The 17,669-nt window shown below is 41.1% G+C and overlaps 1 protein-coding gene across 1 annotated transcript in view; it reads left to right on the forward strand.

Moving 5' to 3' along the window:
- Positions 1–731: 731 nt before the first annotated feature.
- The window catches only part of PSMB2 (proteasome 20S subunit beta 2), a 38,013-nt gene continuing 21,075 nt past the window's right edge, over positions 732–17,669 (forward strand). The window contains exons 1-3 of the mRNA XM_004704974.4: positions 732–926; positions 5,167–5,289; positions 9,290–9,360. Of these exons, the coding sequence (XP_004705031.1) occupies positions 836–926; positions 5,167–5,289; positions 9,290–9,360 (285 nt within the window). The 5' untranslated portion in view covers positions 732–835. The remainder of the gene's footprint in view (positions 927–5,166; positions 5,290–9,289; positions 9,361–17,669) is intronic.

Here is a 17,669-nt window from a genome sequence, read left to right on the forward strand (position 1 = left end):
AGACATGTAGCTTTATCTCATTATGTACGTCAATCGTTTTCTCTATTAGAGTCCTTGGCTGACACAAGATGGGTGGTTTGAGTTCCCCCAGAGGATCCTCAGAAGAAAGGCCCGGCGATCTACTTCCAAAAGAACAACCATTGAAAACCTTCAGGTGAAACCTAGTTCTATATTGGGAAACTAGTTTAGTTTAAGCTGTGTTTTTCTTGCATGGTTGTTTTTTTTTGTTTTGTTTTTTCAGGAATTCCTATAATAAACACTTGTCCCTCACGAAGATTATAAAAAATTCTATTTTCCCCACTGGTTTTGTGATTTACCGTCATGTTTAAGTTTTTAATCCCACCATATCTTTATTTTTGTGAGAGCCAGAATCAGGGAATCTCCTGTTCATTTTTCTCGAGTCTGGCTTTCCGGAAGGAGGTTTCTAGATTGACTTTATCGAGTAGCAAAGGGAAACGGCCACCTGGGATTAGCCCCTTTTAGGGCACCCATCAAATGGTTGGCACTTTACACCTAACGTGCGACTTCATTCTCAAGCGAACCTTCAACTCCTGATCTCCTGATAAGGAAACGGGCACTACAGTACCGAAGCGACTTGCCGAGCAGACAATTGAACAGACCGAGCGAACGAACGCAGTTGAACTCGGCCGGTGGCCCCGCCCACTTCCCAACCTCTCGCGAGAGTTTACGTCATCGGAGAGCGACGTGACTCGGCGGTCGCGCGGCTCGCGTCGCTCGGAGAAGTTGTGCTCGACTGTGCTGTCTCACCGGTAGGGCCGAGAAGCCAGCGGGACTCGCGTGCGGTCGAATCTGCAGCGTCGGACCTGCCTCCGCTATGGAGTACCTCATCGGCATCCAGGGCCCGGACTACGTCCTGGTCGCCTCCGACAGGGTGGCCGCCAGCAATATTGTCCAGATGAAGGACGGTGAGAGGAGGCCGGGGCGGCCCGCACAGGCCTGGCCGGGGGCAGGGGCACGGGAGGGAGTTCGTGGCGATGTTTGAGCTAGCACCAGGGAGTTCCGGGAGCTCGAGCCCAGTCTGCTCTCCTCCGGAAGGCAAACGAAGGCCTAGCGGCCTTTCCTCCCAGGACTCCTAGGTCAGTGCTCAGTGGAGAGTTGCCTTGCGAGGCTTCAAGTGTTTAAGCCCCTGCCGGGCACCAGGCTCCTTGCCTCCGAAGTGTCCGGTACGTTTCCTGTTAGCGCTACCTATTAGCTTAGTTTGGCGGGATCTTGTGGGAAGTGTAATTATGGGACTAGAAGTTTGATCGTTTCTTTCCTTCCTCTACAACTCTTTCCGTGGGTCTGCTCCTAAACTCCTTTTTTAGTTTCCCTAGGCACTGGCTGCCACGTTCGCCAATGCGCAGGAAAACGAAAACCATTTCACGAGTTAGTAGAATTGCAAAGTTCGAGTCCAGTCCCTGTCACTTACTTGCTTTGTGACTTTGTGCAGGTCACTTTGCAGTGCTCAGATTGCCTCATCTGTAAAGTCAGATTACTACTACCCACCTCAGTGACAAATACTTTTTAGGCATGGTACTACTAAGCACTGTGCTATTTTAAGCAATTTACGAATTCATTTAACTTTTTTAAGTAGACACTGTTATATCCTCACTTTATAGATGTTATTTCTGAGGCACAGAGGATAAGCAACTTGGCCAAGGTCACAAATGGACAGAGTCGGGGTTCAGACCTAGGCAGTGTGACTTCAGACCTTTCGGCCATTATTGTACTACACTGTCGCCTTTCAGTACTTAATAAATATTGCGACGGGGAAGCTAAGCATGTGACTGCTACTGTGGAAAAAGCATTTTGCTTTGTCTCACCAATGATTGTTTGCTTTACAAATAATTTGGATACCTTGAACTACTAATCACATGTTTGGCGGTTCATTCCCACCAGCTGCATCTCTGTAGAAAAAAGAGGGGACTGTCTGTCTGCTCCTTGTAGAAATTTAGTCTCAAACCCTATATAGGCTTGTGATGAGTTGGCATCTACTTCATAGCAGTGTGTTTGATTTGGGTTTATGTACATGTTATAGTGTTTGAGGCTGCAAATAGGAATAAAGTCTGATCCCTACCCCAAGATTATTATATATAATTTTAAAATAAGTTAGTTTAATAAGGCTTAAAGTTTAATATAGCTTAGGCTATATATAGCGATAATTATATGAAAAGTACAAACTTTTCTGACAATATAGAGTAAAAATGTAGTCCAGGTGAGCAATTTAAAGCAGTTTACTAGAAAGAATTGTTTTCAAGTTTTAGAGAGTAGGAACAACTTTGAGAGCAGCTGACAGTTCTTGGGTTTGAAGCAAGAAAAAGGATTCATTCTAGGGTTTCCTGAATCGTGTGAATAAAACCCCCCAAAGTGCGCACGACTGCTGCTTTAGGAGGCATCTGGTTGTCAGGTTTTGATCACCTGGGAGGTAGAATGAGTTCTGCTGGACTTTGCTTGAGTTCTAGCCTTTTTAAAGAAAGAGGGGGGGGGGGGGGGGGGGAGGTGTCGAACACCTGTTGAATGAATTGTTCCTCAAGTGAAGTTACTTAATGAGAAAGTAAATTTGGTTTTTTTAAAGAGTAGATTTTTCCATTTTGAAGAATGAACCTTTGATAAGCATGTTGGAATGAAGGTAGAGCAGTAATCCATCAGTACTTGTACAGGTTTTCTGTTTCATCATCCAAATATGCCTTAAGCCTCTGGCATTCAGTTAGGTATAATCCATAGAAGAGGCTAAAACTTTAAGGAAATAAATGTTACAAAATGCTTTTCATGATAAAGATATCACTAGTCAATATTAGGTTAGTTTTAAATTAATGATTTCAGCAGTGAATTGGAAGGGTATTCAGAGAAAAGATGTGATTTGGAAGACAGATTAATTTGAGTTTTCGAAAAATGGATGGAAATAATTGCACTCAACACTCTGCTTTTCCTATGGTCCTTTCTGGCATACACATTTGGAATTATATGAGGACTTTTCCCTGGTGTTCATTTCACAAAGGAATAGTGTAAGGTTGGCGAGAATGGTGAAAAAGAGTCATCTTTGGGGACTAATTGTCTCCAAGTAAAAAGCGCAGCTAATAGTTGCCATTTGTTTTTCATTTTATCACACTCTACAATGTACTGAGACTCTCGGGAAGACATTTTCCAAAGATGACATGCTTATATCATAGGCTGCACTTCCTCACTCTTAACCTATATGAAAGGAGCCTTGGGGTTGTGGCGGTCTACATGTTGGGAGAAAGAGAAGAGTTTCATAAAGAGTTACAGTCTTGGAAGCCCACAGGGACAACTACTCTGTCCTGTACAGTCACCATAAGTCAAAATTGACTCAGTGAGTTTGTTTTGGGTTTGGTCTTGGCCTATATAAAATTGCTTTTAAATCATTTGGAGTAGTCTAGCCCACAAAGAACTCTCTTTTGAATTCCTATGGCATGTGTAATCTGAACTCTTATGTCCCTCACTTAAGAGTCATAATACTGTATAAGTATAGAATTCATTACTGTTGTACACCTATGGGAACTGAGGCTCAGAGAAGACAAGTGATTTCCCCAGAGTGCTGAGGCCAGATTATGAACGCGATCCAGTTGGTTTCCCATATTACACATTAATGTTCATTTTAATATCCACTTGTTTCATTGTGGATCTTGGAAGTTCCTTGCCAAGGACTGGAACTTCTCTAGAACTAAATAGGCTATTTCCTGGGCAGCTCAAGGAGTAATTAGCACCTGTCATTTTTGTTTTTATATCCCCATCTGCTACTCACTGGACATGCGGTAGATATTTTTAAAAAATACTTTGGTCTTGTATGGAGTTCGTTTCAAATTGAACAGCTTGCTACCAAGCTTTTATTTTAAATGTGGTAAATTCTTTATGAGCAAGTTTTCTTTTTCAAAATAAAAGCAGGGTATTTTTGCTGATTGCAAAAATATTGCAAATTTATTCATTAATGTTTTCTTAGAAAAGTGATATGTGTATTAAAATTTTAGGAAATACTGATAGTTGAAAAGAGGGAAATAAAAATTGCACACACTCTCACCCCTGGCAAGAACTTACAATACATGCTCTGGTCCTTTTTCTTTTTTATCTATATAATCTGTTTATAAAAGAATTTATATATATCTAGATATATAGATATAGATATATATAAATTAGATTGCAAATTACCCGTCTCAAAATCTCCTGTTGTGTATGTGTTAGGAGTTTCGAGGCAATTCGATAGTATCTACAGGCATATTTTATGTTTTGCGCTCCCCCCCACCCCCCATCTAAGTAACCATATTAGCTGGTATCTAAAACTCTCAAACACTTATAAAGTATTTAACAGTAGCATTTTGTTCTTTAAATCCTATTAAGGGATTTTGACATTTCAGAAGCTTTCAAAAAGGAAAAATGTCTCCCAGGGAAGATTATTCAGCACTATTTGAAAATGGAAAGTGAAAGTGAGAGTTAGATAGGAAGATTCCATTTTTTTCTGAAGCTATAGACAAAGTATGCCCTTTTCCTTCTTAGGCACCAGTTGTTTGCTGAATATTTATCTATCTAATCAGAATGAGTCTGGTTCTGCTAGATAAACTTAGAGAGTGTTAAGGGTTTTTGTGAGGTGTTTTTAAATAGCTTACTGTTAGAACGTTAGACTGTTTAATTTGACATTTTCATTTTCTGGTTTGCTGTGAACACAGAGTTGGTTCTTTTGAGGGTGATTGGTAGTCTCAGTTATCCTCTGACCTTTCTTGTGATGCTGCCTTAGGTTGATTGCAACCTTCCATGTATGCTTTCGTACCTTATAAATATAATGACCAACATTTCACTTACATTGTAGAGGCATTTCATGATTTTGTAATCATGAACCTATTGCCTTTGATTACTTTAGTCCCTTTAATTGTTCTGTTGTTGAATTTCAAAATATCTTCAAATGTTTCTAATTACAGTTTTTGGTTATCAACTTCCCTATATTCTCCAACTGCAATGGAAATTAATAAAATATGTTGATTGCCTAATGTGAGAGTAAAAACCAAACATAGGTGCCCATTAAAATCTTCTAACATAATTAGTAAAATGATTTAATATCATAACTAATAAGTATGCTGTTCAATATAGTACTTGATATATCGTAACCATAATTTATGAAAAGGAATTTCTAATATCATGTTGTATTTCTTTGAGCAGATCACGACAAGATGTTTAAGATGAGTGAAAAAATCTTGCTTCTATGTGTTGGAGAGGCTGGTGACACTGTGCAATTTGCAGAATATATTCAGAAAAATGTGCAGCTTTATAAGATGCGAAATGGTAGGTAATACCTAGAGTGTAGCCCTGGTTTGTTTGTCTTCAAATTTGAACTTAAAAAAAAAGATTGTATACATGGGCAGACCTATGTGGTCATATTTTCCCTCAAGGCATTTTCATTTTAAAAACTTACATAGACCAAAAAAAAACAAAAAAACTTACATAGACCTTCCTCTATCTTAAAGATTTTCTTCCAAAATCCCAGAGCGTAAGAGTCTTTATAATATTGATACTTGGGAAATAAAACTGATACCGTCTTAGAGGTGGGCCTGATAATACCATATTTCTTAAGTGTTGATTTTTCAGAGAGTGTATTTTGAGCTGAAGTATACCTGAATCTGAGAGCTAGACGACCTAAGCCGAACTTGGCTTTATTGTTTTCTGTGTGGCAAGTCACCTTTCCTCACTGGGCCTTCATTTTCTAAATTTCTCAGATGGGCTTACATCCTTATTAGCGAATTGTACATATGAAAATGCTTAGTAAGCTTAAAGCTCTGTGTAATTATAAGGGATTAACTGAAAGGATTTTGTGCGACCTCTGGCAGGATCTTGTCTAGAGAGATAATAATGTTCTCTGGGGCTGCTGTGAGTTGGTATCCACTTGACAGCAGGGAGTCTTGTTTTTTCTAGGTTTGGGCGGCTAGCTGTTCAAAACCACCAGCTGTTCAGCTGTTCAAAACCACCAGCTGCGTTTCAGAAGAAAAATGACCATTTCTATTCTCTCGTCAAGAGTTAACAGTCTCAGAAATGTACAATAGCAATCCACTCTGTTGCTATGAGCCCGAATCTATTCAGTGGAATGAGTTTGGCTAGGAATAAATCTTTATCTGGAGAACCTTCCCTATCAGCTAAGCTCTGTCAACCAGGAAAATTGGCAGTGAAGTTCTTGCAAAAAGTTTTTCCAGTTACTTCATAGTTTGACAACACTGTTAGACAACACTAGTGTAATATGGAGCTGTGAAGGAACTTCATTTGTATATAATTGCATGTGTAAACGAATTAGGTAAGATCCATTCAGATAGCTTTCATACCTTCCTGCACTCAAGTCCATGAATATTTTTGAGGACCTTGTTTATGCTAAATACACTGTTTTGTACCACTGAGAATTCAAAGATGAACAAAGCTTAGTCCCTGCTACTCCGAAACCTAAAGTAAGTGGTACTTCTGTTTAGGCAAGCTTAGACTATTTCAAGAAGTCTGTTTTTTAACTGGTTTTATTATTTGCCTGCATGGCGGGTGAAAGACACCAATAAGATTTCTGAAGTGTGGTAGATACAGTACTTACTGCCCTTGGACAGAGGAAAAAGAGTAAGCAAGACCAGAGAGAATTGTTTATTATGGGGGGGCTAGGGTCTAAATTCAGTACATCAAACAAAAATTGTATTTAGTTAAAGTTACCTTTAAACCCAAAGCCTGGTCAGGGAGTCGGTTCCAACTTGTGATGACCCTGCATAGTGTTTTCAAGGGTGTGCGTCTCCAAGGGGACAGCTAGCTTCATCTTTATCCTGAGGAGTGGCTGCTGGGTTTGAACTGCCAACTTTCAAAGTGCACTACTCAATAGTACCACCAAAGTTCCTTAAAATTACCCTTCAACACCTTTAAATTGCCTGTCAAATAGTTTTGTATATGTAGTCCTATATAGTATAGTAATTCTAATGCATGTTAAACTTAGAGCCTGAGGCAAAATACTAAAGAAAAATTATATGCAGGCATCAAACTTCTTTGCTTTAAGATAACTGGTGTTTGTGGGATGAGATATTCCCGGTTGACCGGGCCTCTCAAGGGTTGCTCCCATTATGATTTAACAGAGACGAATAAACTGTTCATACCAGCCCTGTAGGGGAGAGTAGAACTGCCCCTGTGGGTTTCCAAGGCAGTAACCCTTTATGGGAGCAGAAAACCTCGTCTCTCTCCCTTGGAGCAGCTGGGGTTCCAAATTGCTGGCCTTGTGGTTAGCGGCCCACATGTAACCCATATGCCACTAGGGCTCCTATGAGGTGGCATTGACCCCATGGGTGTGAGTTTGGTAATAAACTACTAAGGATCCCTGGTGGTGTGTGTAATAGTCTGGGTACTTTAGAGAAACAAATCCACAGCAATTCATGTATGAGAGAGAGTTTTATATAAAGGTTAAGTGCACATCAAGAAAACATCTCAACCCAGTGCTGCCCAAGCCCACAAGTCCAACATTAACCCATATGTCCAACACCAATCCACAAAGTCCTACTCCATCTCACAAAACAGAGACAATGATGCCGACTGCAGGGGAAAGTAGGATCAGTGAATGTGTAAGCATCTCAGTGCTGGCAGGGGTCTCCACATGGCTGCTCCAGCACCCAGAGCTGCCATCAGGGTAGGTCCAAGTGGCTTCTCCTTAGGGAGGTCTTGCAGAAAGTGAGCCTTGTAAGCTGAAGCAGTGAACGGGTAAGGCAGCTGCACCCTGGTCCGACCATCAGAAAGCAAGAGACCCGAGAACTAGGAAGGTGAGGCTCACTGAGCCATTTATCCCTCCGCCTTTCAATTAACCCCACGTGTTTATCGGCCAGGTTGACACAATAAACTAAGTTTGTTAAGCTGTTAGGTCTGAAAAGTTGGTGGTTAGAACTTACTAGCCACTTCTTGGGAGAAAGGTGTGGCAGCCTGCTTCCATAAAGATTTATTGCGTCAGAAACTCTGGGGATCCGTTCTGCTCTGTCCTGTGAGGTAAGTATGAGTCAGAATCAACTGGGCAGCAGTGGATTTGTGGGAGTCTTTTGTTTAATAGACTAATAGTAGCCTTGGTAGTACAAAGGCTAAAAGCTCAGCTGGTTACTGACTGGTTGGTGGTTTGAATTCACCCAGCAGTTCTGTGCGGATAAGAACAGGCAGTCTGCTTCCATATAGATCAGTGGTTTACGACCTCTTTGGGGATCGAACGACCCTTTCACAGGGGTTGCCTGATTCATAACAGTAGCAAAATGACAATTAGGAAGTAGCAGCGAAAAAAATTTTATGGTTGGGGGGAAATCACCGCAACATGAGGAACTGTATGAAAGGGTCGCAGCATGAGGGAGGTTGAGAACCACTGATAGAGATGGTCATCAAGGAACCCTGTGTGGCAGTTCATCTCTGCCCCGTAGGCTCACTCTAAATGGGAGTCAACTTGCCAACAACAACCCAACAACAGTAGACAAATTAGGAGGATGAAATTCAGTAGTACAAGTGAAGTACATACCGCACAGAACCAGAAATATAGCAGCTGCTCAGTAAATATGTGTTAGCATTTCCATCCGAATCCTGCCTTTTCTGACACTGATGTTTGAAATGTTACGGGGAGTAACTTCTGTCCCGCTCTTGAATCTGCCATTTTCTGTAAGGTCCACTGAGTCGCAGGTCATTCTCATCCCTTTGGGTGCTGATCAGATTTTTCGGGAGATTACATTCCAAAATGGGCGCACTGTTCCGTGCTCACTGACCACTTTCTGAAAGAGGTTTTATGCTTCAGAGATGCTGTCTTAAACATTCTTTTGTAGATAGTGATGAAACATTTCCCCCCCTGTGGCTTGAGGTTTTGTAAATCATATCACATTTCTTAATAAAGTTACTTTCAAAACAGCAACAACACAATCCCTTATAAAGCAACTGCGGTTGCCCTAGCATCTTGTTTATTTTCCCTGGGTCCTCATTTTAACAATTTTAAAATGACATCTCAGGACCTTCTTTACAAAAACAAAACAAAAAAACATCCAGTGTTTGTATGTCTTAAGCAAGGCGGTGCCTTTGATCCTAACACAGCACAGTCTCCTAGCTTCTGTTCTGAGTTGCTTTCACTGTTAGCCAGTCATTTCTTAAATGTTGTGTGGTGGGGAAAGGGGCTAGAAGCAGTGTCATACCCCTCAGTCTCTACTTCCTTTACTCCGAATGGACAGAGGGTAGTGGCTTTAAGAACGGGGGAGTGGAATGATTGGGGGCACTGCTCCCGTCTGCTTCCATTGACATGCTCCTCTTTATCTTTTTGTCCTAGGCTATGAGTTGTCTCCCACAGCAGCAGCTAATTTCACTCGCCGAAACCTGGCTGACTGTCTGCGGAGTCGGGTAAGTGATCCAGCAGGTTGTCTTAGATGTGAGCAGAGACCCTCCTGTGCTCTTTAGGGCTCCTGATCTACCTTTGAGGGGGCCATCCTGAGCTCTTTCCATCGCTGAACATTCATTCTCTTTGGATTTGTTTTCTCTTTCTGCCTGGTTGCTAATTAAAGCCCAGAGGGTAAACTGATCTTCCCAAAGATTTTGAATGGGCCACACCTATATGGATACTTGTGATTTAAAGGTCCCCCCCCCCTCAAAAAAACAAAATGTTTCCATAACAAATACCTAATACCTTTGGTAGAAGGTCCCTACGTAGTATCCAGTCCAACCCACTGCTGTTGAGTTGATTCTGACTCTTAGTGACTATATAGGGCAGAGTAGAGCTTACTTTCTAGGCTTTGTGAGACTAAATCTTTATGGGAACAGAAAGCCTTATCTCTCTCCTTTGGAGTGACTGGTGGTCCTACCCATTGACCTTGTAGTTAACACCCCAGCCCATAATCTCCTATGCTGCCAGGGCTCTTTCCCTGCATGGCGGTGTGGGTAAAACCTTGAAAATAATGCACAACTTTCATTTCTCCCCAAATTTGAGATTATTTATCTGTCTTTTTGAGCACACAGTTTTATTTCTCTTCACTTATTCTGGCCTTGTTGCTATCTTTCATCTGTGTCTGTTCCACGGTAGCATGTTAAAAGATGCCGCCTTGAGTTGAGGAGTGAGTGTATGAAAGATTGTGTAGGATGTGCCCAGAAAGTTCCTGTGATTGCTAAAGGTGTGTATTCTTCCCTTCCCAAGGGACTAGGTAAATGGAGCCTTGCCATGTGACCATAACCCCCTCTGCCTGTTTACTCATCTATGCAATCGAGATAACTTCCTCGCCCCACGGGAGTGCTAGGAAAATGAATGCTTGTAAATCATAATATTTAGCATTCATATGTCTTTTGCCCAAAGCAGTTTGCTTAATAATTTAATCTACTCACTATCCCACTGAGACAAATAGGAGTTAATGCTCTAGCACCAGTAACAGAGTGAAAGGCATAAAATGGCAAAGGGACTAGCTCCAAGTTACACAGCAGGTCAGATGAAGCGATAGTAATAGTGCCGTAGCCGCTTGCCTGCTCGACCTTAATTAACATCCACTCTTTTCTACAGCGTTCCTCAGTAGTGTTCTGAAGCATAAATGCTATACATTTTGATCATGGTTAGAATTTCATTCACACTTGCTAAAGTGAGTTGCAATAGAAGTCTAAACAAATACAGGTGTGTGTGTTTTTTTTTTTAAGTTACTAAACACTTTTAACATTTATAGTGCCTAGAAATACTGGACTGAGAGTTAATAACTTTAAAAAAAACAATTGCCATTGAGTTGCTGATGATTTGTGGCAACCACATAAATGTCAGAGTAGAACTGTGCTCCATAAACTGGTTTTCCAGAAGTAGATCATAGGGCTTTTCTTCCAAGATAGCTCTGGGTGGACTGAACTTCCAACCTTTGTGTGAGCAGCTGAGGACGTTAGCTGTTTGTACCACCCAGGGACTTCTATCCAGACATAGAATTTCTTTCTCTCTGCTGACATTGATGGATGGTTTCATGCAGTCTGAATGATTACAGTGTTTGAGGAAGAGCTGAATGGTTTGGGAGAAGGAAGCAGCTTTATATACAATGTTTTGGTCCAGTTTTCTTTTCTTTGGGGGGAGAAGAAAAGGTACCTAATACAAACTTTCCTGCCACTCAGAAATTCCTCTGGTTTTCAACCAAGAATCAGCTATGGCTTCACGGTGCTAAGCGTTCCTTTGAGTCCCAGGCAGAAATGGAATAAGAATTACAGCTTTGGGCACAATAAGCATTTTGTCATTAGTGCTACAGACATGAAGTGAAGTAAGCTCCTTTTAGAATTGAGATAAGAGTGGCAGTCTGCTTCATGCAAATGCAGTGAATCCACTTAATCTTCTCCTAGTTGAAATGTTTGATATTTTAAAGGACTGTCTCTTGTAGGCTGACATGGAGTTTTTAGTAAATAGTGACGGTCTCTGCCTTGTGCTTCCAATTTCAAATAGGTTGCTAGTTGTACTATATAAATATACATTTCAGTCTTTTTTCTGGTAAAAGGGGTGTTGGTTGTTTTCCTATTTTCCTAAAAAGTGCAAAATCATGAGATGTAGACTTATTTTGAGTCAGTTGTGATGCATAGCTCATATTGTTTGGTTGTGAGTGTATGTGGGGAGGAGCATTGCATGGAATGGAGAGGATTGTGTTTGTTGCAAAGCATATAATGACTCTTACAGCCCATTTAACTGCTGGCAGTTTAACATTGTAGTTTCTGGACTTAGACTGCCTGGGTTTGAATCTTGGCAAACCTGAGCTAGATTTCTCCACCTACAAAATGATAGCACCTATTTGCAGAATTACCAGTATTAAACAAGGTAACCCATCCAAGACTCTTAGCACAGTATATGGCACATATAACTACTTTAGCCTTTATGCTGTTATTGTTTGGATGAGGAAACAATTACTAAAACTTTAGAGAGAGAATACTTTAGTATGGTTATCTTAATTTTTGTTTTCTGGGTTTTGGTTTTTTCCCCCCACGATTAAAGGGTTTATTAAGGAAGTTAACAAGTTGTAATGCCAGTGAGAAATGCTCAGGGTTGAGTTGTTCATCAGAACATGTTACAAGTAGAAAGCAAATGTACAAATGTGCCTGTCACAATGGATGGATATATGGATTGTCATAAGAGTTGTATGAGCCCCCAATAAAATGATTAAAAAAAAAAAAAGAACATGTTACAAAGTTCTTTCAGGTCTGCTGATAAATTCCCAAAGGGACATACCACTGGTGTTAGCCTCAACCTGAAAGCAGTCAGCTCCAGGTTCCTGGGGTCAGCAAACCCAGCTCGGTGAATTAAATGCCTGGGATGCCACACTCCAGTAAGCCTCAGTCCAAAAGCACTTAGCTCCATTTCTGTGGGTCAGCAAGCCCAGCTTCCCCAAGTAAGTGCCGAGAGGGCTATCTTAATTTTAACTGATCTCTGCTAGTAAAGAGGGATATAAGAAACAATGTGCGCTCATTGAAAAAAATAAAAGAAGAATGGGTGGGGGGAAAAATAAATAAAAGAAAACCAACATAGCAGCTAGACTTTATTGCCAGTATGTACAGTCCAGTGAGATTGGGTTATTTAAATTAATTGATTATTTAAATTAAGTAAACTTAAAATTAAATCCAGTTCCTTACTCATACTAGCCTCCTAAAACCAAACCCACTGCCTTCGAGTCAATTCCAGCTCAGCAACCCTACATAGGGTGTCCGATACAGTAAATCTTTATAGAAGCTGACAGCTCAGCTTTCTCCCATGGATCAGTTTGTGATTTAAATCACTGACCTTGTGGTTCAAAACTCACAGTGCCACCAAATAGCCTAAAATGATGTGACGGCACACCATCTCCACTTTAAAGATGTGGAGTCAGGGTTGTATCGCCAGATCTGGTGTCTTTGTGGGGTGCTGAGTTTGTGGCAAGGTGTATGGTAGAAAGCAGGTCTCCCCGGTGTGCTGTCCTTGAGACTTTAGTACTGCTGCTCAGTAGCCACAGTCCCTGCTCCTGAAGGTTTAGTATCAGATCTGCTGTGATCAGGTTGGAAAGCGGGGTGAAAGAGGATTTGATGAAATGGGGGGTTTTTTTGGTGGTGACGAAAGAAGAGCTTTATTAGGCTGGTCTGTTTCTGGATCTGAAGGATAATATCAATACGTTTTCTCATTTTATGAAAAGCAATTAAGCTCTACATTTATGGATAATATAGCTTTCTATACATATTTTTATTTCAATTAAAAATTTTAAATGCAAGCAAATGTAGATAAGATCTCTACTAAGTTTTTTTTTTTAATTTTATTGGGGGCTCATACAACTCATCACAATCTGTACAAACATCCATGTGTCAAGCACATTTGTATGTTTATTACCATCCTCCTCCTCAAAACATTTGCTTTGTACTTGAGCCCTTAATATCAGCTCCTCATTTTCCCCCCTCCCTCCCTGCTCCCCCCTTCCTCATGAACCCTTGATAATTTACAAATTCTTATTTTGTGATGAAATGGGTTTTATAGTGTCTGGCCCACAGATAGTAAAGTGTAAAGACCTGGTGTCAAGACCATAGCCAGACTTGGATTTCTATTTCCAGTGTAAGATAAAGAATACACAGCAAGTGAGTTCAGATATAAATGAGCATGCTTTCCCCAGCACACTGGCTGAATTGGAGTGTGTTTGGTCTGGACCGTAGAAGATAGGTATGAAATCTAGGGGGATTCTAGTGCTTCGATCATTTCATGCTAGCCACCAGAGTTATTTTGCTCGTGTCTCTAGTGGCTGGTACAAAGACATCATCTGCTTATTTTATTGATGAGGTCATGTGACCTTGTGAACAGATGGCCCAGGTGAAACCTTGCCATTGCAGGTTTTGTCCCTTTAACACAGCCAGCCATTTGTTCCAAGTGATTACAGTATTACTACGGAATAATTTTTTTCCCTTAGTTTTTTGGCAAATTTGGTTAGCAGGAAGTGACATGACACAGCACTGCTTTCTTCCTCCATGTGCCATCTCCCCAGAGGCCTCTGCTCCTCTCCCCCCGCTTGCCCCCAGCTCACCCGTGCCCAGGCTTGCCTCCCAGCTCACCTGCTCCAGATGGGCGGCTCAGTGGGAGGACACTGGCAAAGGCAGATGTGTTTATTTTCCGGAGACAAAATGTTGTGATACTGCAGATGGCAGTGCCTTAGAGCAAATGGCAGCCTTTGACACTGCTGCCACACAGCCTGGGCATCTTAACAGACAGAGCTGGCTGGCTTCTGGTTGATGGGGAAATTGGTGGGGGGGGATCAAGTTGCTCCTCATGAAACTTAGAGACATTCAGCACTGGCACCTGCCTTTTTCAGATCTGGAGAGAAACGTTCTTCCCCATTAGACTTAAACTTCCCCAGTAGGCTGGTTAGCTGCTTATGCCTTTTCTTTATGGCCAAGAGCTATATGTCTCCTGTCCTTTGTAGGATATACAGTAAAAAACTGAGAACATATGACTACACTCAGATGCATATTCAGTGATACTGGCCAGATCTCACAGGTATGTTTTAGGATCGGGAGTGTTTGTGTCTGTCCCCTTGGATTTACTGCTGTTCTACCTTTAGGGGTCATTTTGATTATCCAAAGGCTCAGGAACAGATGTGTCTTGAAGTTGCAATTCCTTAATTAATATGCCATTTTGTACTTTAGTCTTCTAAGAGGAATAAGAGTTTTAATACCTGTTCTTTTAAGAAATTTGCTCATATAATCATGGGATTTGACTAAATCCATTAAGGCATATGTCCATAGCTATTAAATTCTTAGACTTAATACTCTTCTAAGAAAAGATGCCTAAGAAGATGCTTCTTTGAAAGTTGCTGGCTTTATTAGGAAGCCTTTTTTTCCCCTCCTCCTCTTTTTTTAAATATGTGCTGTTTTTCCCAGCCATAGTGCTGATAGAGTTAGGAGTCTGCAGGTGTAAAGTCCTCCCCCTCCCCTTCCCCTCTCTCTCCAGGGGGTTGTATGTGAGAAGGTGTTGCTTTCTCACTGAGAGAGCATGTATGTGCTACCCTGTTGGATGCCTGCTGGGAGCACAGAGAACCCCTGTTCTGGATGGCTGGCTGGAATGGTGCAGCCCCATCATGCTAACTTTTCACTTAAAGCCGCTTTCCTATCCTTATGGAGGTGAAGCAATATAGGGAATGACACTAGATTTGTTATTATTTTGAAATTTGTGTCTTAAGCAATGGTTTCCTAATTAAGGTTCGACTTAAGCCTGGATTGTTAGAGTGCTGTGTCAGTTTAGTAATAGCATGTTATTTTGAAACTTTAGCCATTAAAAGAAATGCAGATTTACTCTCACTTTTTGAGATCTAGTCAAGCCAGTGCCCCAGCCTGGGTGGCCATAGTTGTGGATGTACCTCACGCTCACAGTCAACATAAGCAGCCACACCCTGGCTTCCTTGCTGGTTCTTCTTTCCTGCTCTGATCCAGGATCATGCAGGGATATGAATTCAGAGCTGATTCCAAAAAATCCCAAGAGATTTTGTTCCTGTGTCCAAAAAAGCCATTCATCTAAAGTGAGTGTCCAAGCATCTGCTTGTAAATCACCACTACTGCGAGATTGTGTACCAGTATTTGCGCTGTTGCCTTTATCTCTTGTCCATTTCCCAGTGTCTGGGATATGTGTGCAGGATGAACAGATGGGGGAGAGGAGTAGGAGTATGTCTACGAACCTATACAGAGAGATTTGGCAGAGATTATTTGTATATGTGTATTTCCTTTTGCTGCAAATATATCCATGAATGTGGTGGAGTATGCAAGGTTTGCAAAGTTATGAGAACTTAAATATTATTAAATATCTTGAGGGAGTGGAGTGAGCTGATGGTCTTGGGGGATCAGAACTAATTGATACAGCTCGCAAAAACAATGTTCTGCATCTTAATTTGGTAAGCAATGATTGGGGTCTTAAAAACTCATCTAAAGTGCAACCATTGGGCCTCTCCCCCACCCAGAAAGATATATGGAAACAATTAGGTCAATGGACATCCTTGCAAACACCAATATTCACAACCCTGAGACCAGAAGAACTAGATGGTGCCTACTATCATTACCAGGTGCTATGAACAGGATTGCATTAGAAGATCCTGGATAGAGTGGGAGGAAACTGTGGAACAGAACTCAGAATCATATAAGAGACCTGGCTTACTGATCTGGTAGACAGTTGAGAACCCCTAAGACTCTTCCATTCTGTTCTGTAACTGATCTCATCTCCCTGTCAGAATAATCAGCCATGTAAGATCAACAGGGCAGTAGTTCCCAAAGGACAAAAGTTCATAGGGCTCTGAAAGATGAAGGAACAGAAAAAGGAAAAAGAAAGGAAGATGAACGATAGTACATTGAGGGGATTATAATGGATTAAATGAATTGGAATGTATGAGTTTTAGGATGTAAAAATGGGATCTGTTCTGTAAACCTTATGTAATTCACAAAAGTCTTTTAAAAAATAAAATTGAAGGGTAGTGGGGAAGGGATAGGGGGAGCAGTTTGACAATGTTCTATTTCCTGACCTGGGGGGGGGGTATTTACATGTATGAATGAATAAGAAAGCTTATAATATAATGGATGCCTTTGAATTGTGTTGGTCAAATATATTGAATATACCTTAGACTTGGCAAAGAACATACCTGTCTCAGTAGAAGGATGGTCCAGATGCTTCTTAGAAGTGAAGTGACTTTGTCTCACTGTGAACATGTTGTCAGGAGGGGCCAAATGTCCTGGAAGAGGACATCATGCTTGGTACAGTCGAGGGTCAGTGAAAAAGAGGATTTAAAAGTGGATTTAAACATAACAATTGTGAAGCTGTTGCAGGACCAGGCAGTGTTTCGTTCACTGGACGTGGAGTCTTTCTGAGTCTAACCTACTCAAACACCTAACAACAAGGGAAGCTGAAAGCTCAGAATTGCAGTCACTTCTGCATGTAGATACCAGAGCAAATGGGATTAACTAGAGTGGAAAAGAAACGGAAGGAAGAGTATAATTAGCTCTGAATCTTTGTAAACAGAAATGGCCCACTGGAATTCCTCGGCGTCTCTTTCTGGTACCTCTTAGTATATATGGTTTCATATATCTGAGCAGTTTTGTTGCTACTAATAGTCATTTATTCAGCAAATCTACAATGTGGTTTATCCTTGATGCTGGGAATACTGAGAAACAAAACTCAGCATGTGCCTTAGGTGGAGAAATAGATAAGTAAGCACTTAGTTACACTGCGGAATCACAGATGTTACAATAGCCATATACACAGGTTGCCCTGGGAACACAAAACCTAACCTGAACCTTGGAAGGGCTAGTTGTTATTAAGGCAAAGGTGAAACAACAGTGTAAGGCTATCTTATGTAAAGGATAAGACCGAGAAGGTTTCTGAGCAGAGCATATGTTGTTAGGCACAGTGGTTTTCTATTTTTGGTGGGAACAATAATTCTCTGAGCCCTCTATTCCTAATTATCTTGAAATCATAGGTTCTCATTGCTGTTGCGTTGATTCAGACTCATAGTGACTCTATAGGACAAAGTATAACTATTCTGTTGAATTTCCGAGACAGTAAATCATTATAGGAGCAGACAGCCTCATCTCTCTTCTGTGAGTGGCTGGTGGAATTGAACCTTTGACTTGACATTGTGGTTAGTAGCCCAACACAACCCACCGTGTTTAATTTAAGGGTCTGCTGATTAAAAACGGAGGATACACATGCATCCTTATAAAAACGT

The sequence above is a fragment of the Echinops telfairi genome, unplaced genomic scaffold, assembly GCF_000313985.2.
Source record: "Echinops telfairi isolate 266 unplaced genomic scaffold, ASM31398v2 ScPeMD7_7457;HRSCAF=8495, whole genome shotgun sequence".
In the NCBI taxonomy this organism is placed as follows: domain Eukaryota; kingdom Metazoa; phylum Chordata; class Mammalia; order Afrosoricida; family Tenrecidae; genus Echinops; species Echinops telfairi.